Here is a 20,652-nt window from a genome sequence, read left to right as displayed (position 1 = left end):
CAGCAAACAACCAGGGTTGAGGAAACTTGTCTAGATTGTACACCCTTGAAATATACCTAAGGGCATTTAAACAGCATGGAATGTCTTCTCTGCCTCTGTGGGATGAAATAATTGATTTTATATTGAAGTTGGCACCTTCGTATGTATACCTCTTCCAGGTAAAAAAAAAAATCCTAACCTCCGCTATATTGCCATTTTCCTTGTCCTTGACTGCATTTATGGACTTATTCTGTCATTCCAAACATTGGCAGAATGAATGCATATACTCTTACTTTTTAAAATACTATTTTTTATTATTTATTTTTAAATTTAAATTAGAAACAAGGTTGCTTCACAAGTGAGTTCCCTTTCCCTCCCTTCCTCCCGTGCCCTACCCCCAACCCCCCATTATCCCCTCATTTCCCCAGGGAGGGTAAGGCCCTCCCTGGGGATATCCATAGTCTGTCATTTTATCCAGGGCAGGGCCTAGACCCTCCTCCCAAGAGTTCAGGGTGAGAGTGCATCTCACATTGTTGGATGGGAGTCCAATATACTATTATTTTTTAACTATCTCAATTTTTCACATGACGGGAAATAGATATACTAAAATGCTTTGTTTGGGCTTATTTTGAGGGAATGAAGAAGGATATACAGATTTTGTTTTGAGATGTTGTTCATTCACCATATTCTATGGAGGTAGAGAGGTTTGTGGTATCATTTAAGACATGGATTATCAGATTTTCTTAGCGTGCTCCCAAGTTGATGGTGGTGACACAGTCATTGTCTCTATTTAGGGAATGATGGTCACTGTAGATCAGTTTCAGTCAACACACTTGAAACACACCCAAGAGGGTTCAAGTTGCTACATATTCTCAGTCTCTGCGTATGTGACAACTGATTTGATGTGAATGTTGAAATTGCTGTATATAAACCAATTCCAGATAAAATGAGGTATTTACCATTAATTTCGAAGACAAGGTAAAAGGGGACCTCAGAGACTGAGAAGGTGGGACAGAAGAGAATGAATATGCTGTGACTCCATTGCATGTCCCAAAGGCAATTTATTTATTTTTAGTTTATATGCATTGGTGTTTTGCCATGGGGTTTTGGGTCCCCTGGAATTGGAATTACAGGCAGTTGTGAGCTGCCATGTGGCTCCTGGGAATTGAACCCAAGTCCTTTGGAAGAGTAGTCAGTTCTCATAACCACTGAGCCACCTCTCCAGCACCAGGCTCTAAGCTCTTAGAAGTACATTCTGTGTATGAAGTTACCAAATTAGTTAACAGGTTTTTTGAAACGGTTTCTCTGTGGCTTTGGAGGCTATCCTGGAACTAAGTCTTGTAGACCAGGCTGGCCTCGAACTCACAGAGATCCCCCTTTCTCTGCCTCCCGAGTGCTGGGATTAAAGGCGTACACCACCACCACCCAACTAGTGCTATATTTTGAATGTGTAATTTTTGGGCTTTGAATATAAAGTTTTGGCTCTCCATTGAGAAGAGCCTTGTTCCCCAGAGGGGGCATTTGGTGATTTGGAGGCATTTTTGAGTTGCCAGGACTGGAGACGTGAGAAGGCGCTTGGTAATGATTAGAACTTGGAGACAGATGCTCCTAAATGTCCTCCGAAGTGGGGAACGGCCTCACAGCAGGTATTAGCCAGCTCAGTGGGTTTATCGAGCTGAGATTGAGAACCCACCCAGGACAGATGCCACGGATTTTCAAAGAACGTGCTGAGTTGCTGCATTTCCCACCTCCAAATTCAATTCTGTCCCTGTTGTTGGCCCCTTTTGTGTCCCTGTTGTTGGCACAGTGCTCTCCAGGCAGGAACATGACCGTATTCATCATTTATCTTAAAGCAGTTGCTCAAGGCTCCTAGTTACAGAGTGTGCCATAGTTACTTGTGCTTTGGAAACTTAGCAAGAAACATGCAAGCTCTCAGTCGAGAGAATTTGTGGAAAAGAAAAAGTTGAACAGCAGGCATTTTTCCCCCCAGCTCCGAATGCCTTTAGTGGATCCAAAATTGGAAGTGTGAACAAAACTACTTTGTATTTCAAGTAGATGTATTTGGGGAGCGCTGGTACAGTGCCTTTGGCACATGGAATCCTCACTGCCACGTGATCACTCATTTAGAAGTGTGATGGCGTGTGAAGAAACCGCACCAGCAAGGGGAATCGGTTAAAACTGCTAAAAAGTGAAAAAATAAGTTTCGCAGAACATGTGCATGGTTACAAGTCAGCCAGCACAGGCGGAGAACTCTAACTGTTGCAAAGCCACTGACTTTTCTTGTTTCCTTTGGTAAGTCAAAGGGCGGGGGCTTTCCATTCGTTTGTCTGCATTAATTAGAAGATTTGGAGGGGGAATTGAACTTGTCACTTTTAGACTAATTCGTCTCTTAAAAAGTCCAATCAAAATAAGAAATGTAAATTCCTCCAAACACACAAAGGAAAGCTCTCCACCCATTAAAAACCTTTGGGTATGGTAAAATCGATTAGAAATAGAAATCAATCGTCCTTTATCCAACTGATTACTCTTAATTTATGGAGTTTGCTGTCCAGTGTAATAACACACCACAGGCTTACTGAGAACTCAACTGAATCCTGTTTTGAAGTGCTGGCTCCCCCAAAAATGCTCATTGATTTTTATATCGATTACATGTTAAAATGAAATGTTTGAGTTGAATTACATACTACAATTATTATTTTTTACAATTGGAATATCTCTCTCTTTCTAGATATGATACAAGACTGAATGGCAAACCGTACAGTTGGGAAGCTGTGTAGGCTGCCATAGTCAGCAAACATCCCCTTTCTTTTGATGAGAGCCTTTGTACAAATAAGTAACTTATTTACACTTTCAATGTTTTTCCCTGTTGTTGACACATATGTGACTTACTGAGGCCAGAAAATACCATCATTAGCACGGTGCAAAATGAGTACTTCCCTATTGAATTAGCTTAGGGGATCATACTATATTTTCACTTGTCTCATTATTGGTAATAGTGATACTATTTGGACCATGTGCTAATCATTTGGTTCTTGCTATTATCTAATAGTTCTTTGAATTTTGTGTGTGTGCAAATGTACCTACACATGTGTACGCATGCGTGGGGAATCCAGAAGAAGAACTCAGGTGTCATCCTCATAAATGATGTCATTATCCCTGAAACAGCATCTCTCATTTGTAAAGGGAAGCCTTCCCACCAGCCTGGTTCCAGAGCCGCATCAGTCCCAAATAAACACACAGGAGGCTATATTAATTATGAAGCTGTTGGCCTTGCTTGTTTCTTACTGGCTAGCTCTGACTTAAGTAATTACCCCATAATTGTTAATCTAAGTATTTCCCTTACCGGAGAACTTTCTGGGCTTCCTACCCCATGGCGTTACATCTTGACTTCCTGTGTTTCTCCTTCCCAGAGCCCTCCTGGACTCCTAGTCCCACCTATCTTGGTTCCCTATTGGCCAACAGTGCTTTATTGACATATACACAGGACTTCCCCAACACTCATTGGCCATAGCTAACCAGTTAACCTAGCCTAACTGACCAATGAATTGAGGGCAATATATTCTCATTTGGGACATAGAAAATAAACATCAACTTGAAAATAGCTAGTGTGAATATTAGGACAGAAGATAACTTCTGCAGACCTCAGTTGGGATTACTTGACATAAGATATTACACTAACATATTTAACTATACAGTTCAGATACTTTGTTACATACTTACTCTTCTGGTATGGCTAATTAAAGAACCTGACTCACCCTAACTTCTCACCTCTTACTATAGTGCTGATACAAACCACTGATTAAAGCTACAAATGCAACATTTGTTTCAAAATGTCTAAAGAAGGCCTACAGTAGTTCATTTGGTAGGATGCTTACCTGGCATGTACTAAGATCTGGTTTTAATCACCCATCCTGCATAAACTAGGGATAGTTGTACCCACCTAGGACTAGAACTTAGAGCAGGAGAATCTGAAGTTCAAGGTCATTCTCAATTGCCAATCAAATTTACAGCCAGCCTGGGCTACTTGGGACACTATCTGAAAACTTATAACTAACACAACTATCTCCCCAACCCAACCAAAATGCCTCCTTACTTTCTTCTTCTTTTTTTCCCCCAATACAGGGTTTCTCTGTATTGTTTTGGAGGCTGTCCTGGAACTCATTCTGTAGACCAGGCTGGCCTCGAACTCACAGAGATCCGCCTGTCTCTGCCTCCCGAGTGCTGGGTTTAAAGGCGTGCACCACCAATGCCGGGCCCCTCCTTACGTTCTAATGTGTAGACAAAAATGTCAGTCCTGGTTTTGTTTTAAACTTAGCATCAATGTGGATACATTTTTTTTAAACTACAATAAGCCAATTAAAGTGGGTAATGTGTCTCAGAATTAGGTATATATTGCATTCCTTTTGTCAGTGCTATCTAGGTAATTGGCTATTTGGTTTAAAACATTAGAATTTCTATAAAATGCATTTCTGCCCTTCCTCCTGTGACATTTACATATCCACATGACAAGTATAGTTGGGATTCTATCGATACATATATTAAAAATAGATTTGAGAAATCATTTTAAGGAACTACCTGTACTTTAACTCTAATTAATAGTTGCTAATATCTATTCCGGACCTTCTAATATTGACAAGTCACCGGATTGCTCTTGACTAACAATGCAAAAAGAGCAATGCTATTTGGAAAAGAAAAAAAAACACCTAAGTGAAAAACAGAAATGGGAGTTAACAGTCAGAATGGCTCCTGGAATGGAAACAGTTAACGGGGCAAGCAGAACTCCTGTGGATCTGGTGGTTGGGTAGTGATGGGCAAATTTGTCTTTGTTCTCTACATGGAAAAGGGAAAATGCAAATTGGACCATTGTGAATACAAAACTGCTTTTGCCAATATCATTTTGGGCTCATCACTGGAAAACAACAATGCAAATATAAACACAGGCGGTGAAAGGCAACAAAAAGTATAAAAGCTTACCTCGGTCCCGTGGAGAATCTGAAGTTGGTAGCGTCCAACGGAAGTTCCACAGGCACTAATGCAAACAAGAAGCAGCGTATTGTCAGGTCGTTTGTTATTGCCTACATGGCTAACAAGAAATTTCCCCGACTACTGGTTTTCTATTAATGTTCAACTAGGAACCTGTCACAGACTCGGGGGAAACTACATTTGGGAAGTAGATATGACCTCGCTCGCACCATTGAGAGAACGATGCGAATCTAATGGTCAGATCTAATGATCACTATTGAGTGAACACATTTCTTTTCCACTTATTGGATACCCAAAAGTGCTTTGGTGACCTTGAAGCTGAGAAGGTGGTTGCTTTACGAAGTGGTAAACTATTAAGTTGAATACAGACCAGGTGGGTGAATGCAAAAGGCTATGCTATAAATTGAACCTAAAGCTTTATGTATATCAGGTAAGCTACCACTGAGCTATACAACTCCAGCACGTTCTTAAGACAGTGTCTGGACTGGAGAGATGATTCAGAGGTTAAGAGCACTGACTGCTCTTCCAGAGGTCCTGAGTTCAATTCCCAGCAACCACATAGTAGCTTACAACCATCTCTAATGAGGTCTGGTGCCCTCTTCTGACTGGCATGCAGGCAGAACACTATATACATAATAATAAATAAAGACAGCATCCTATATGTGGAACCACATAAACCTACAGTCCCAGTGACAGGAAGACCAAGACTTCAACGTTAGGCAACAAAATGTGATTTCCCTTCGCAAAAGAACAAAAAATGCAGTCTGAGATTGGGATGAATACAAGTGAGTAGTAAACTGGTTTACTGCGTGATGGCATTGATTCTTAATGGTTTTTAAATTTTTAAGTGCATTGGTGTTTTGTCTGCGTGTGTGTCTGTGGGGGGTTGTTGGGTCCCCTGTAACTAGAGTTACGGACAGTTGTAAGCTGCCTTGTGGATGCTGGGAATCAAACCCACGCCCTCTGCATCTATCACTCCAGCCCCAGCATTAACTCTAATCTCTAAATAAAGGGAGGCTTCAGACCCATTTGAACAGGAAAAGTCCATCTTAATTCCAGGCATTTGTCTTAGTTATTTAAAGATTGCCTACCTATGGTCCATGATTCCATTTGTTGTTTGTTTGCTTTTCTGACATAGGCCCTCATATAGCCTGGGCAGGCCTGGAAATCTATGCAGAAGATGACCTTCAGTCACTGATCCTCCTGTCTTCATTTTCCAAGAGCTTGGATTCCAGGCATCCATCACTACCTCTGTGTGAGCCTTTGATCTGTCTGTCTGACTGTGTGTCTGTCCCTCTATCTATCATTTATCAATCTATCTCTCTATTTTCCTTCCTTTCTTTCTTTTTACTTTTTTTTTTTTGCTCTGCCCAGGAATCTAATGACAAACCGTGCACATATTAGGCAAGCGCTTATCTACAGCCTCAGTACCGTAAACACATTTAAAACACTGGTTCTGTGGACAGGTTTTGCCAGACTAATTTCACTTACTTACAGTAAATAGTCTCACTTTGCCCTTGTGAGTTGAAAACCTTAGCCATTGTAGGTAGCAACGGGGCTTGACAATCCCAAAGAAACAGATGCGATCACAAACAGGGCAAGCATGCCCATTTCTCCTGCATTTTCTGGTTCAGTGCTTTCATTTAAAAGTAAGATGAAATAAGTCCTTTCCTCCCCCAAGTGTTTTTGGTCAAGATGCTTACCACAGCAATGGAAAGCAAACTAACACCAAGCTTGGTACTGAGCAGAGGCTAGGCTGGTGACAAGCCTGCCTTCGTTGTTTGGGGTAAAGATGGTAGACATGTTTAGAACTTTGGCCTGAAAAAGCAAAGCTGCTTGAGGATGCCAAGCAAGCATCTGTCCCACCCATTCCACTCATCGTTGAGATATTAGACCTACTCTCCAAACAGTACTGAGGGACAGTGTGATGGGCTATGCCATGTCGCTTCTTGAAATGTGCTATGGTACCTGAAAGAGAGTCGAGGAAGAGACCTTACAGGGAACACTCAGTGAATGAAGAAAAAACAGGAAGACAGCATCTTCCAGCAGTATCAGACTAAATGGAGGGTAAAATTGTGATTCAGAAAAAAAAAATTAGGAGAAGACTCCCTACTTATACAAATACTATTCAAAATTCTGTGCATCACATTTGGCAATCCACACAAAGAAGATGCTTCCCAGTGTTTCAAGTTATTGAGCATAAAATTTTATCAACAAACAAACAAGCCGTAGAAAGATGCAAAGGACTGCAAATGTTTATAAATCTCTTTGAAGGGCTGCTGCAATTCAGTCATATGGATGCCTCCCAGCTGGCAAGAAAACAGCATTGCTCAAAGGCTTCAGATTGAAAAGCCTCTCTCTCTCACACACACACACACAGCTCTCTAGGCAAGAAGTTTGGCGGGTGGTGCCGAAAAACCACAAAGACGAATTCCCAAATATTTATCATATGATTTGTATTCTGCAGCCATTCCCAGTCTCAACGATCACGGTGGAAAGCACGGAGTCAGAGCCCAGGAATAGAATGCTTGAGCAAGGACTTACATACTAAGCACGTTGCAGAGACCGCAGCAACAGATCTGCTGGCTGGTGGCCTTTTACTACCTAGCTCGTTAAAACAGACAATTCACCTTTGGGCAAAAACACAACCAGAAAGTCTTGCTTTCAAAGATCACCACGATCTTACTGATTTAAGAGAAAATGGCATTTTTCTGTATAAACCTCCTGTGTGAACTATTCCCCTTCATAATTCCCTAATTACGGAGAACTTCAGTGGTCTGCAGCAAAGAATATTACCAGAGCTACTAGTGAAGGAAGGGGTGTACATCCTAACTCTAGGGAACCATATGCCCACCTTGTTTTAATATTTATAGAAACAGCAATGCCCTGTGGAAAGGGGATTCAAAAGATTCAGCTAAGGACTTTTTAAAAATGATGCATAATTTTCATATGATCACAATTTTTAACTTGAAAAGATATAACATTTCAGGTTAATAACTATTTTGTCACATTTTTATGTTAATTCATTCTTGGTTTATCTTAAAATACAATTATTAGCTTTGAATGGGTCTCTATACTAATAGTAAATGACTCATGTGTTCATCCTAGTTTATAATGATTATATTTTAATATTTAGTCAAAAGTTATCACAAAAAAACAGACACCCACAGCATGGCTTAATGTTAGTGATAGTCACTGTTCCCTCTATTTTCCATGAATCCCATAGGAATCCCAACATTGTTTGAACCCCATGAAAAGAAAGTCAAATAAGATTAAGAAGTTATATTTATTTACATTATCGTGGCAAATTTATTAGTTTTCTCCCAACACTTATTGGAGTTCTTTGTAAATAACAAGGAAGAACTCAATTTATATTTTTAGAATAAATAGAAGTCACTTATTTATAAAAGTCTTGAATTCAAGGTATAAGATTTGTATTTAGTAAAAGTATAACTGTTAGCCAATTTCTAGACAAGGTTTAGAGATGTTTAATAATTACTATCAGCTTCATCTTTATTTAAAGATGAAGAGCCTTCTTGTTTTAAGACAATATTTTCAAGTGTACAATTTTACATTATTATTAAAAGACAAAAAAACCCCAAGAAAACAAAAACCTACATGTTCCCTGATGCTGTAATTATTTCTCATTTCCTTCATTCCATTATCTCTTCCTATTGAGTCATTTTTGAACTTAGAGATTTGTGGATAAGACTACTGAAATGAGGGTAGGCAGAAATAAAACTAGTAATTTAGGTGCAAAACTTCCAGGTGTTTACGATGGGGACCACAAGCACGCTGACTTAGCAAGTTCACACATCTATACTTAGGATCCCAACCGTTGGGAAACTGGATACTCTCTTATATTTTTGTTTGTGAGCCTAGCCTTTAACGGCTGAGACATCTCTCCAGCCTGAAACTGGCTACTTTCAAGGAATATTTAAAGTAGACTCCTTGTGTGAAATTTCCCAATGCTTCCTTCGTTAGAAACTACTTTTTGTTTTTCCAAGCTTCAAAATAGGACAACTTAAATTGTGTGAGTGTGTGTGTGAAAAATACTGCTTTAGCCTGTATAACAAAATATAGCAATGAAGACTATTGAATATTTAACACTTCAAATGCTAGAGTTTTTATTTTAATAAATCCATGTCTAGTACTGTTTTCTATTTTAATACCAAAAATCTAATAAGTGACAGAAGAAAAGAGGAGGAAAAACCATAACAAGGAATCAGGGGAATAGTTTTTCAAAGCATATTCTTTGAATTCTCACTCGAGAGAATTGAACCCATTAAAAATGAAGCTAAGATTAATATTTTATAATACATAAGATAAAATATATGTATTTTATGAGACAGGAGCTTTTCAAGTTATACCAAGTTGGAAATCATTATTTTCACTCACTTACTTAAAAATTCTTTTGAATTTCCATTCAAGTCATGTGACAAGCCCCAAAGCAAATCCAGCCTCTGATTATCATATCTTGCATGTGGCTTTAGTTTTCCATTGTACTACACAACCATGCAAAAATGTAGACAACATTTCTAAACCAGGAAACCATTCTCTCCTACATTACCGTCATGACAAGAATAAACTCCCTGACTTGAGCAAGCGTGATGGCCCTGATGAGTGTATCTGAAGGGCGAAAGAGAATAGACAAGAACTGCAGAAGGAGACCAGAGATTGTAAAGAGAGCTCTGGGGCGAACACCCAAGGTATGATGCCAGAGCTAGATCAGAAGGGAATATGCATATATTTTTTATCTCCACACACGGGAAAGCGTTGGAAGGATTCAGTTGGGGCTGATGGAGTCACAGTAAGTTGGGGGATGGTCAGATGTGTACCTTCAACATTCCGGGCCACTATTTAAGAATATGCTCTTGTGGAGAAGACTGGGAGGTCAGGTGACAGTTGGGGAAGAAAGAGATGCAGAGAAATAGAGTCATTAAAAGATAATGAGGAGGTAAGAAAGACAGGAAAATTCTTTGTAGAAGACAAAAGATCCGCACAGGGTCACCAAGGTCTCAGTTTTTGCACGATGAAACCATTTATTACCTTAGAGAATACAGAAGTAGGAATCACCTCCAGAGAAAGTGTCATAAATTCCTCTAGGAACAGAGTGCATTGGCGGGCATTTGGAGACATACAATCTGAGATATCCAAGTGGATAATGGGAAATAGTATAATAGAAATGAGGACTTATAGAATCGGCAGATGATCTACCTAGAAACAGTTACGGGAGCAACAGAGAAGTTCAGCATGACTCAGGGAGGAGAGGTAGGGTGAACAAATGAAAGGACCACTCGGGGCTTTAAAAGGATGGGCGAAAAGCAAGCCGCAACGTAGGAGATCATCAGAAGGGCACGTTCCTGAGTTGAAAAATGGGCAAGGGTTTATTCCAAAGGCTAATCAGAAGTCAAGACTGCAGTTGGAACTAGCTGTTAAAGTAACCACGGGGAGGCAATCTGTGACTTAGGGCAAAAGCTGCCAGCTAAAAATGGCTGGTGCTGAAGTAGAGGGACGTAGGGCAGGGAGGGTCTCAGGTGATTGATGTGTCCAGCTAAGCCTTCATCTGACATTTGCTGATGTGGGAAGAGGAGTGAACCAGTGGAACTGTGACTCCGGAAGACAGAGGACTTCATCAGTGAGGCATCTTCCATCGAGAATAGTTCAGTATGTTTAAACCGTGGTATGAAACATCCAGTGGGAATGTACGTCCAAGTCGTTTTCTAAGAGAATGACAGCTAATCCACACCCAAGTGCTTGAGTAGAACAAACACACTGGGAACTCTCCTCCTCTCTGTATGTGGATTAGTTCCACTGGTGCTCATAGAAGCCCATGTATAATTATTCTACTTTAAAGACAAGGAAATGAAATCCTGGAGAGTTAGGAGGGCTGACTGATTGGATAGTTCCCTTTATGGGGCATGAAAGGATGTCTCGTACAGGGATTTTCAGGAACAGAAGTTTTCCTTATATGGGGGAACAAAAGCTATCAAGATGGGAAATGGGAGGGAAGGGGTAGAGGCAGGCAAATGTGTGGGTTTGGAAGGAGGAAAGGGAAAGTTCTCTTGTGCTTTCTGTCTTGTCTTCTAGTCAAGGGCTAAGGGCATCTGCACAGCATGAGGGAGCAGTTGTAGGCTGATGGGTTTGAAGTATGGGGAAGGTTTAAATAGGCCAGGAAATAACACTGACTTCCGAACATAAAATGATGCCCACATTATCACCGAGTCCCTCCAGCAGTCAGACAGCGAGAACAAACAGTAAGTAGTATTTATTCATTAGTAGGGCCATGGGGTCCCTTCTATGCAGCTTCCGGTTATTGTAGAGGTGGCTTCATTAAATCTATTTGAGAAGATTCTGGAAGATGGGTGTTGACTACATATTAGAGATAGAGAAGACCTTGAGAGAGATGAGGAGATTGGGGTCAGGCAGACCCATCGAACTTGCTCTTATTTTCACCTTCAAAAGTAGAGTATGATTATATCTAACCAAGCAAGCAAGTAGTGATTGAACTGCATCCAAAATTTGAAAGTAAAAGACTGAGGTTAGTGGGAGGATTGATGGTTACTCTCTGTACTCCCTACTTAACCTTTCCATGGAAGCAAAACAGCTTTAAAAACATCAACTTAAAAATATCAGGCCTACGAATTTTTTACAAATAGACACATGAGACTAGGCAAAATAGGGACTATATGAAGATCGTTTGCCATTATTGTGTCAGAAGGATTTAGCTCATTAATTAGTTAAAATTGAATCATAAGAGTTTATTCCCCCCAAGGTTATTATTAATTGGGAAAGGGGGAAAAAGGAAGAAAAATAAGCCCTCATTTGAACTACCCACCTGTATAAGTTTTCTATGGGTGTTAGAGAATGAAATATTTGAAAAAAAAACATATGAAGTAGACCATACATGCATTTTACAAATAAGGATACAAAGATTTAGGAGTGCTAACTTGTCTGATACAGCCTAATGAGAAAAAGCACCCCTTAATGGTTCACACCCATGACGTGGTGATTTCACTCACTGACATACAATTATACAGCCTTACATTTTGAGAGTTTTGGAAAGCTTTCAAATAACGCGGAGAAAGTTTGACTATGCTTTGAAGAGTTCTTTGCAAACCTAGATGTGGAAGGAAAAATTCACTAGTGGGCCAATAGATGGCAATATAACACGGTCCTCTTAAAATTTTCAAATTCTATTAATACGCAGAAAGTGATTGAGAAGCTACTCTTTGTAGTCAATCAAGACTAAGACAAATCCCTTTCTTCCAAAAGTTTACGGGCAGAAGGAACGATGCAAGGGAAACCCACAGATGCTGTCCGCATTAGTCCACTTGAGTAGCAAGTGTTTTTGCAAAGTAGGAAGAAACAAGAAAGGAGCCAAAGGAGAAGACACAGAAAGAGTTAGATGGGCAGAAGGAGAGAGGAAGGAGGGTGAGAGGGGATGGGAGGAGTCAGGAGGACAGAAGGTAGACAGGAGGACCAGAGGAAGAACTAATGAAGGGGACCCTCAAGAAGCCAGACTCATCATAGAGCCTGTTTCTTCTTCGAAAGTCATCTCAAAATCTGCGCCTGCTCATCTCAGATCCAGCCCAACTTAAATTCTGCCAAGCCCCTTTGGCATCTGTCTGACACAGTTCCAGCATCCTGAAAGGTAGGTGTGTCATGGCTATTCCCACACTTGTGTTAGACCCTAAAGAGCGGGAGAGACTCGCTCAGCGTAGGACCATCAATACCCTCGGATGATTGACAGGGTGGATGGATGACCGGTGTGTGGTCTTTCATCATCCCTCCTATTTAACCCTTTCTAATCAGCCTTTGGCAGCACAGGTTTCTCAGCCTCTCTCTTCTAATGTGGAATTCCATTTCATTCTTGATGTGTGGCAGCCAATGTAGGGAAAGGCTAACCCCTCCGATACACATGAAGATCTTTAAGATGAGCTCAGGCAAGCTGGAGGCAGCAATGGCAGTTCGAGCGGCCTGATCCAAGGGAGAGAGAGAGGATGGCTAGGAAGCCGTAACCATCTACCGGGCTTAAACCCTCGACTTGTCTAATCCTTCTAACGGCGACACGAGCTAATTACTATTATTAAGTCTACTTTATAGGTGTGACAATGAAGTTGAGGGAACTCAGCTTGTTCAAAGACATTAACTGGTGGGACCGAGTCTTCCTTTTCAACTAACCTGCACTTACACCATGCTGAATCTGGGTCGGGGTGGGGGTGGGGGGCCCTCCTTAAACAATTCCTATGAGGGTCACAGTGAGAACAAGGCTATGAGATTCAGGCCCTGTATCTCCCATTTACTGCTTATCACAAACCTCTATGCAGACTAGGAAACTCACTCCCCTCTCCTGCTGTCTCCTAAATGAGCCATCACACTGAGAGACCAGTCAGTAGCCGGGCTGCTTAATAGAAAAACAGACACGGGTGTTTTTCTCCCTGCCCCTAATTCAAGGTCATCTCTCCAGTCTCAGTTTTACTAATTCTCCTCGAGGCCACTCATTTTTAAAAGCTCATCTTCTGCCATCACCACCTGGAACGGGGTTAGGAAGCCATGATGATGGAGTTTCTAGCAGTAACCATAGCTGTTTGTCTGCAGGGGGAAGGAGACCAGAGAACTTCATCCCTGATCACTGCCCAATCAGAGGACACGAGGAGGGGGGGCAGCTGCTTGGGAAAACTAGTATTCCAGCTCATGGTAGCCACCAAAACAGCCAGGTATAATGGCATCAACAGAGCCCCTCCCCCCCCCATGCCAGAGGTTACTTAGGATTTTACTCTCGTTTTGCTGCTGTTTTGATGTAAATAAGCCTGAAAAAACAGAAGAAAGCCAAAGCTAACAGCACAACCACGGGGTCACAGATAATAGGCCGATGAAATAGCGAACAGTTTTAGTATTTTATTTGCCAGTTTTCTTGGATGATGTCATCTCAGGACCTGTCACACCGATATGCCAGTTATCTCCTTTCAAAGGCAATTTTTTTTTATTTCATTACACAGCGTTCTAGAAGTGGCTAACGGAGACAACGTGGAGAGATGGGACAAGGTAGGACAGATTCCCAATTTCTAGGTTTTGTTTCTCACAAGTATTCCTGCCATAGCCTGGAGAGGAGAGGGGGGTTACAGCCGAGCTGTCTGTTATGCCAGGGATGAAGGAAAACGGTTGCTAACAATGGCACAGCCGGTTTTGGGAATACAGCAGCCAGCAAGGTCGCCCTCAGCTCTGACACCGCAGTGATGTACTTGGCTGTGTGTCGTCTTCCGAACCCCAAGTCCCCCACCTCCTTCCAGGTCCCTCGGGCCTGCGAGCAGCTCCGCGGGCTCCTGCGACCGTTGTGCTAGCCGTCGGCCGCTAGGGGAGCTCTGCTCGCTTTTGCAACCACAAGGCTCTGTCTTTTGAGTAGAAATTTCAAAACCAGCCCCCCCCCACCCCGCCGGCATCTCCTAGCAGCGGGGGTTGGGGAGGGGGGAGCAACATTATTTTTAAAAGCGTGTTTACTAGAAAGTTGATGGTGGAGAAAGCACAAAGTCATAGACATACATTACATCACGGAAAACAAATTCTTAAGGGAACTCAGATCTAGCTGCAGATCTGCTCCCTGAGACGACGTTAGAAATGCCTTTTCTAAGCCTAGACTGATACAGGTGCAGAACCAATCCTCAGGGCCCCTGGATGAGTACCTGACGGAGGTGTCTTGGCATCTTCCCCTCACCTGTCTTGGAAGCCCCCGGGTCTGCCTCTGCCACTGCCTCCTCGTTCCTCCAGACTCTTGGGACCTCCAGCATTCAACATCTGGCTTTAGGCCTTCCGGTGCCTACCTCACAGATGATTTCCTGTGCCCTTTCAGGGAATCTTTGAGGTCCACGGACTGTCTAGTCATCCGAGGCAGTCCATCGGGGAAATGTCCAGACCCGGCCTTTCCCACCTGGATGCTCTATACCCAGCCGTCCTGGGTACCTGAGTTTTCAACCATTTCAAATTCACTTTCTCAATCAGTGAACACCTGCTCGACCCCACGCTGTGTTCCCACTTAGTTGGATGCTGTCACCGTTCCTATGTTTTGGCTACTTTCTTACCCTGCTCTCAGCAACGGACCAAAGGCCACAGACGCCACATAGCATGGTTTAAGGCACTAACTTACATCCGATCCCCCATTAGACAGGCAGAAAAATGCATCCTCCATGCCTCAGAGTCCCCAGGCCCAAACCTCTGCCCGGCCTCTTCACCTGGGCTTCCATTTATTTTCTGTTCTTCACTTAAAAGCGTCTCTAACTGAAAACTCATTTGCAGAGCCCAGATAATTGGCATACGCCAAACCCAATGAATGTCCATGCCACACTGCCTTCGGTTACCCACTCCCCTCTCTGCCCCAAGTACTCTCTGGGCCCCCCTCCTCAGGGGAGTGATCTTGCATAATCCTAGCCATTACAGTCTACAGCGTCTAAACACCTTAGCCACAGCCTAACAATAACACACATACAATAAGAGGGGGGTGGGTTCACTCACACAGGCTCTTACAGGAAAACGGGCAGCTCTCTTTCCCCTGTAAGAAAAATATGGGTCTCCACCCCACCACAAAAAAAAAATCCCAGGATGCCCCAGAATGCAGTTTCTTTTCTTCATGACGTGTTGTAAAACACGTCAGCGGCTCCTTGTTGCTGTGCAGATCGCCCAACATCGGGTCACTGAAAGACAGCAGCAGCGCTTGCTCGCACAGCTGATAGGATTAGGAGCAGAGTGCTTTGTCAACCCTGACGGAGCACAGCAGCGCAGCCCCAGCACGCAGGTGAGATGTGAGGGAAAGGGATGCCTAGGACTGTGTGAGGTGTCAGATTGCACGGTGCAAACGGTTCTGTTTTGGCAGTGCGACTGTATTGGTTTTTTTTTTCTATGAAGTTTGCAGTCTGGGGGAGGTGTGGGGGGATCTCTGTCAGTAAAAACCTGTCCTTTAACCCCCAGATGACTTCAGCAGTTGGCCACTTACGTGTCACAAGGATTTTGTGAGACCCGTGTGGTATTATGTGAGAGGGCTCTGAAAATGTAAAGTGCTCTGCATATTAAAAATGTAGATGGATTAATCACAAATTTCACGTGAAGAATTCCTAGATCTGGGAAGTTAAGTATACAGACTTTGCTTTTATACCAATCCATAACACCTGATCTCCTATATTTCTTGCCAGGTCTGGGCAGGTATACGATTTAAAACCTCTAAGGGCTAAAGCCTTTAGAAAATACCAAGCAATTGATGTTTTCTAAATACCTAAGAAACATTCTTTTCTTCAAGAAAATGCAATAAGATTATAAAACAAGGCCATAAGTACTTAGATATAAAATGAAAATGGTGAATAATAATAGGCAGATGAGAGATGAATGCCTTAAACAATATTAGATTATGTCTCTCTGATGCTATAGTCTAAATGTTAACTTTCCCCTAATGACATGAGAAACACTTGAATGAAATTAAAGGCAATGTAGATATGATTATCTGTGAAACTTGCCTTTTAGCACAGCAGAAAAACAGGCTTGGTTCTCAAAAGTACAGAGCCAAGAGGCGTCTGAAGAGTAAACCAGCCTTTCCCTCGGTGAGGTTGCTATGGTGACAGCAAGGCTACTGCATAGCCTCTCGGTGCCTGCACTTCTGCAGTAAATGTTTTCACTGAACACATGTTGGATTTTTTAGGCACGCATCCCATCATTAAATGCAGACACACTGGAGGCAGCTTTATCCAAGTAATCTGCCACACGCAAGTTGGATCCATGTTCTTCACCCTGTACCAGTGGGCCTTATAAGGGGTTGTGGAATCCATTCACTTCGGCATCCATTCACTTGGTAGTTATGCACTGATGCTACTGTATGGGCGGATTTGTGCCAGGCACTGCCTACTCTCTTTGATGAAGACGAGTGAGTAGGGAGTACTGAAAATCGGAACAGCTCTCCTAGGGTAAGCACAGGTGGCCTGGAGGGACCGGGGAGGTTCTTCTTCCTGGCAGAAGCCGCCTAAAATTAAACTTACTCTCTTTCAGAATGGAGGAGGCTGGGTGGTTAGAGTGTTAGAGATGTAAACAGGGGAAACCAGCAGTGTGCCGAGGTCTGGAGGGAATGGCCATGAACCCTCCAGAGAACGGGAGGACTTCAGTTGGAACAACCATTTGCTTGTGGAGAGAGCAGCAGGCTGAGGGGATCTGCGAGGGCAGGGAGCATCTGTAAAAAGAGAGGCAAGCACAAACAGCCAGAGCTTGAAAAAAAAAAAAAGACCCTGGTGCCATCATGGGGAGTGAGGGAGGCGGTCTAATTATTACCTGCTGGAAAACGGTGAGTCCTTAGTGAGCTTAATGGAGAAGTCTGATTTGACTTTAGCCTGGCATAACAGATGTCAAGGATTAGCTCAGTGGTCAAAGACTTTCTTGGCAGAGTGCACAAGGCCCCCCCCATTTAGTCTCCAGCACTACCAAAATAAATAAACAAATAAACAACACCAAAATAAACAGACAAATATTCAAGTAAACTCAAGGAGGGCTGTGAGCAGCGTGCTTCCCATAAAAGCTTTGGGAATACAAAGAGAATGAAGTAATTGGTTAGAAAAGAATATGGATAAGAGACAGGACACAGAAGAACTTCAGCTGGCCCCCTGTGGAAATAACTCAGAGCAGTTAAGACCACAAAAGAAGAAAGATAATGAGGGTGAATGGTGGACGAGCACGGTCATATTCATGTCCTGTTACCAGGATAGGCAGAAGTGAAGTTTCCATCACTATCAATAGTGATACTGGTCACGGTAGAAGAGGAGGGAAGCAATGGAGGGGGCTGAGGATGTCAGAGCTGCCTCTGAGATTCCGATTTGAATAACTCTGTGGACAGTGTCTGCCGTTAGGTCCCTGCAACCAATTTTCGGTTCTCAGCAGGGAGTGCAGAAGCATCTCTTGGCGACCATAGTTCGTTCCTATCTCACCATTTACAAACCCTGGCCTGTAAGTCTAGATACAATGAATTGTATGAATCCTCTTGGGTTGTACCTTGGTGAGGTCCCTGGTTAAGACACTTAATGGGTAGAGAAAGGATGAATTAATCACCTCTTCTCCCCCCCCCCAGAGAATCCCAAGATTATGTCTCAGTTAAGTAGATCCTAGGGGATAAGGATTTGTGGAATGCAATCTCTTGGGGGTCTTAAGAAGCCAAGAAATTGATTCCACTAATCCTCCAACTTCAGGGTCTCTGTGACTCGGGTGCGTTGCTGGGTTTCAGAGTTGGTACCCGAAGGAATGCAGATGAGATGGTGGAAGTTGTACTACATTACCAACAGTCACACACCTTGCACACAGGACCCTGGGGTGCAGAAATTGTTCACCACCCATATTGCTACCTGGAACATTCTCTACCTTGAATAAAGGGTGTGTAAGACATTTTTCAAGCTGAAGTCTGCCACCAGGTATGACATATAGCAAGGATATCAGTTCTTCTGCCCTCGGAGACTTTTTGAGCTTCTTAAATGTATTTGGCTGCACCACAAATGCTTTTATTTCCACCCTGCCTGTCACATAAAAGACACCTGCAGATATTGGGTCACCTGAACCTGCTCTAGCCATCCGCTAAAAGAGTTTGCTTTGTCAGTTGGATATAGCCGTTTTGTTTTCCTTCCGTACCCCTCCCAGCTGCCTTCTAGTGGATATTATTATCCCTCGTGTCAATCAAGACGAACTTGGAGAAGGGTCCCTGCTTCGAGGGTCTGTCTGGTGTGCTGGCTTCACCTTGGTTCCCTGAGCACAGGTGTCCTGTCCCCTCTACAGTCTATATCAGGGTCTTCATGGTGTAGCCAGGGAGAAGTTGTAGAGCTGGAGATGGGGTCCTGTGCTGGGTTAAAAAGCCTGTGTGTGGGTGCTGTGTTTTCCTGGCGCCTTAAAAGCCCTTCTGACGCAAATCCCTCCAAGGAGAACCGCAGCCTTGGAACAAAGTCCTGCAACCCAGATGCTGTGTCAATCCTGCAGCAGGCCTGCCTGGGTATATATAGGGACCAGGGGGGACCCGCCCCATCTCTCTGGGGCGAGGCCATGGTAGAGAATCTTTACGTTGACTTAAGACCTAGAGGTCACGGAGGGACAGCGACTGGGGAGGGTGACTTTCCCTCTTTCTCCATCTTGGCCATCTGACGTGGGCAGCTTTTCCCACCTTCTCCATCCCACACGCACCCCCCTGTCAATCCCGGGGCCAGGTGCAAGAGAAGATGGGGTACACATCTGGGTTGCCCTTGCTGCGAATAAGCCTCAGCCTGCAAGCAGTGGGTCGGGCTAGGCTCGGAAGGGAGGGGCGCTGAGCGCGGGACGTGGCGGGCGACCGGGAGATGCCAGGCAGCTGTTCCCGGCCGCAGGTGAAGGCGGTGACCGGGAAGGACTCCACCCGAGTGGCCGCGAGCGGCGGCACCACGTGTCCTGCGGGGCGGAGCGGGGCGGGGCGGCGGGCGCGCCCTCCGAGCGGAGCGCCACCGCCGGCGGGGACGCGGCGGACCCGCTGCTGTCACCGCACTCAGCCCCCCGGGCTCAGCACAGTCTCCTCCTCTGCTCCGCGCTCACAGGTGCCTCCTCCTGGAAGGCGGCGGCGGCGGCAGCGACGGCGCGGAGAGCCGGCAGGCAGAGGCGAGATGGGGCCCCTCCGAGAGAGCAAGGTAAGGGGACCCTGTGTGCGGGTGGGCACCGTGACAGGGTCGGAGGATGCTGCAGTGCACCCTACCTAGTAGAGAGCCAGGTGAGACATGGACCCTGGTGCTCAGGGTCCAAGGGATGGGGCAGCTTGGGGAGGGGGGTGGGGGCTAGGCGCTGGGGACTGCAGGGAAGCCGAGGGTCATCCGACGGTGATGGGGTGTCGCAGATGGGGAGGTGACACTACAGGAAGAGATTTGGGGGATTACTACGAGGATTTAAAAGACTGACTTTAGAGGGTTAATCCTGGCTCCCCGAGCTTGGGGTGAAGCTTTTAGTGGATGTCATGTGTTTGCCTGTGTGTGTGTGTGTGTGTGTGTGTGATATGCAAAAGGAATTTAGCGAACTCGTGACTGAGAAATAAAGACTGCAGCGTGACAGTGACCCAGCTCAAGAGTCTGCAGTGTGCCTGGCGTGGGGATACCTGCTGGGTGACTGATGGGCTGGACGGATCCGGAGTCTGGGTGTGGCTTGCAGTCCCAGGATGGCATAGATGCCTGAGCCAGGTTCCGGGCTGCAGGGGGTTTTCCCTGGGGAGCCTCTCAGGGGTGTTCGATTTGGCTTTGACCCTTCCTGGTAAGCTTGGGAAACAAGCAGGAGATCATGTTGGGAAGTGTGGCGTTCGCCACTTAAGCCAAAGCCCTCTTTCAGTTAACAGAGGTTGGAAAAAGCTCTGGAATTTTTTTTTAAAGCTCTTCCCGGGGAATCCAGTTTAACAAGAGGGAATAATGGTGACCCTGAAAGCAGTGGTCTGAATTTCTGTCTTCCACATGATGTGCAGTCTTCGCCTCTTTCAGCCTCAGTTTCCCTATTTGTTCAGATGAACTTGAGTATGTGCCTGTGAGGAAGGTTGGGGTGTAAAGACCCATTAAGTGAGTTAATGATGGAGACAGAACTTCATTTTTATTAACTCATATTTATTGGTGTGGGGAGGTAGTGTGGGTCCCACAGCACGTGCGGAAGTCGGAGTAAAAGCTTGCACGAGTCCTCTTCTAC

The 20,652-nt window shown here is 44.2% G+C and overlaps 2 protein-coding genes across 9 annotated transcripts in view; one reads left to right on the top strand and one right to left on the bottom strand.

Moving 5' to 3' along the window:
- LOC101835943 (protein SMG5-like) overlaps window positions 1-15,578 on the bottom strand; it is a 103,960-nt gene extending 88,382 nt beyond the window's left edge. Inside the window, exons 1-2 of one of the 3 annotated variants that reach the window (XM_040730454.1) lie at window positions 15,484-15,578; window positions 4,954-5,008 (exon numbers count right to left, since the gene is read on the bottom strand). The gene's annotated coding sequence lies outside the window, so the exon portion shown is untranslated. Of the gene's footprint in view, window positions 1-4,953; window positions 5,009-14,677; window positions 15,417-15,471 lie in introns of those variants that run through there. The other 2 variants (XM_040730452.1, XM_040730453.1) reach the window with 2 other exon arrangements.
- Window positions 1-20,652, top strand: part of Sybu (syntabulin) — a 108,343-nt gene that overhangs the window by 18,818 nt on the left and 68,873 nt on the right. For 2 of the 6 annotated variants that reach the window (XM_040730458.1, XM_040730457.1), the window contains exons 1-2: window positions 15,604-15,751; window positions 19,533-19,622. In XM_040730458.1, coding sequence (XP_040586392.1) covers window positions 19,599-19,622 — 24 coding nt within the window. In that variant the 5' untranslated portion in view covers window positions 15,604-15,751; window positions 19,533-19,598. Of the gene's footprint in view, window positions 1-15,603; window positions 15,752-19,532; window positions 19,623-20,652 lie in introns of those variants that run through there. The other 4 variants (XM_040730462.1, XM_040730461.1, XM_040730460.1 and 1 more) reach the window with 3 other exon arrangements.

Source organism: Mesocricetus auratus, unplaced genomic scaffold, assembly GCF_017639785.1.
Source record: "Mesocricetus auratus isolate SY011 unplaced genomic scaffold, BCM_Maur_2.0 Super-Scaffold_100023, whole genome shotgun sequence".
NCBI lineage: Eukaryota > Metazoa > Chordata > Mammalia > Rodentia > Cricetidae > Mesocricetus > Mesocricetus auratus.
The sequence above is the reverse complement of the archived record's forward strand: the minus strand, read 5'-3'. Positions and strand labels throughout refer to the sequence as shown.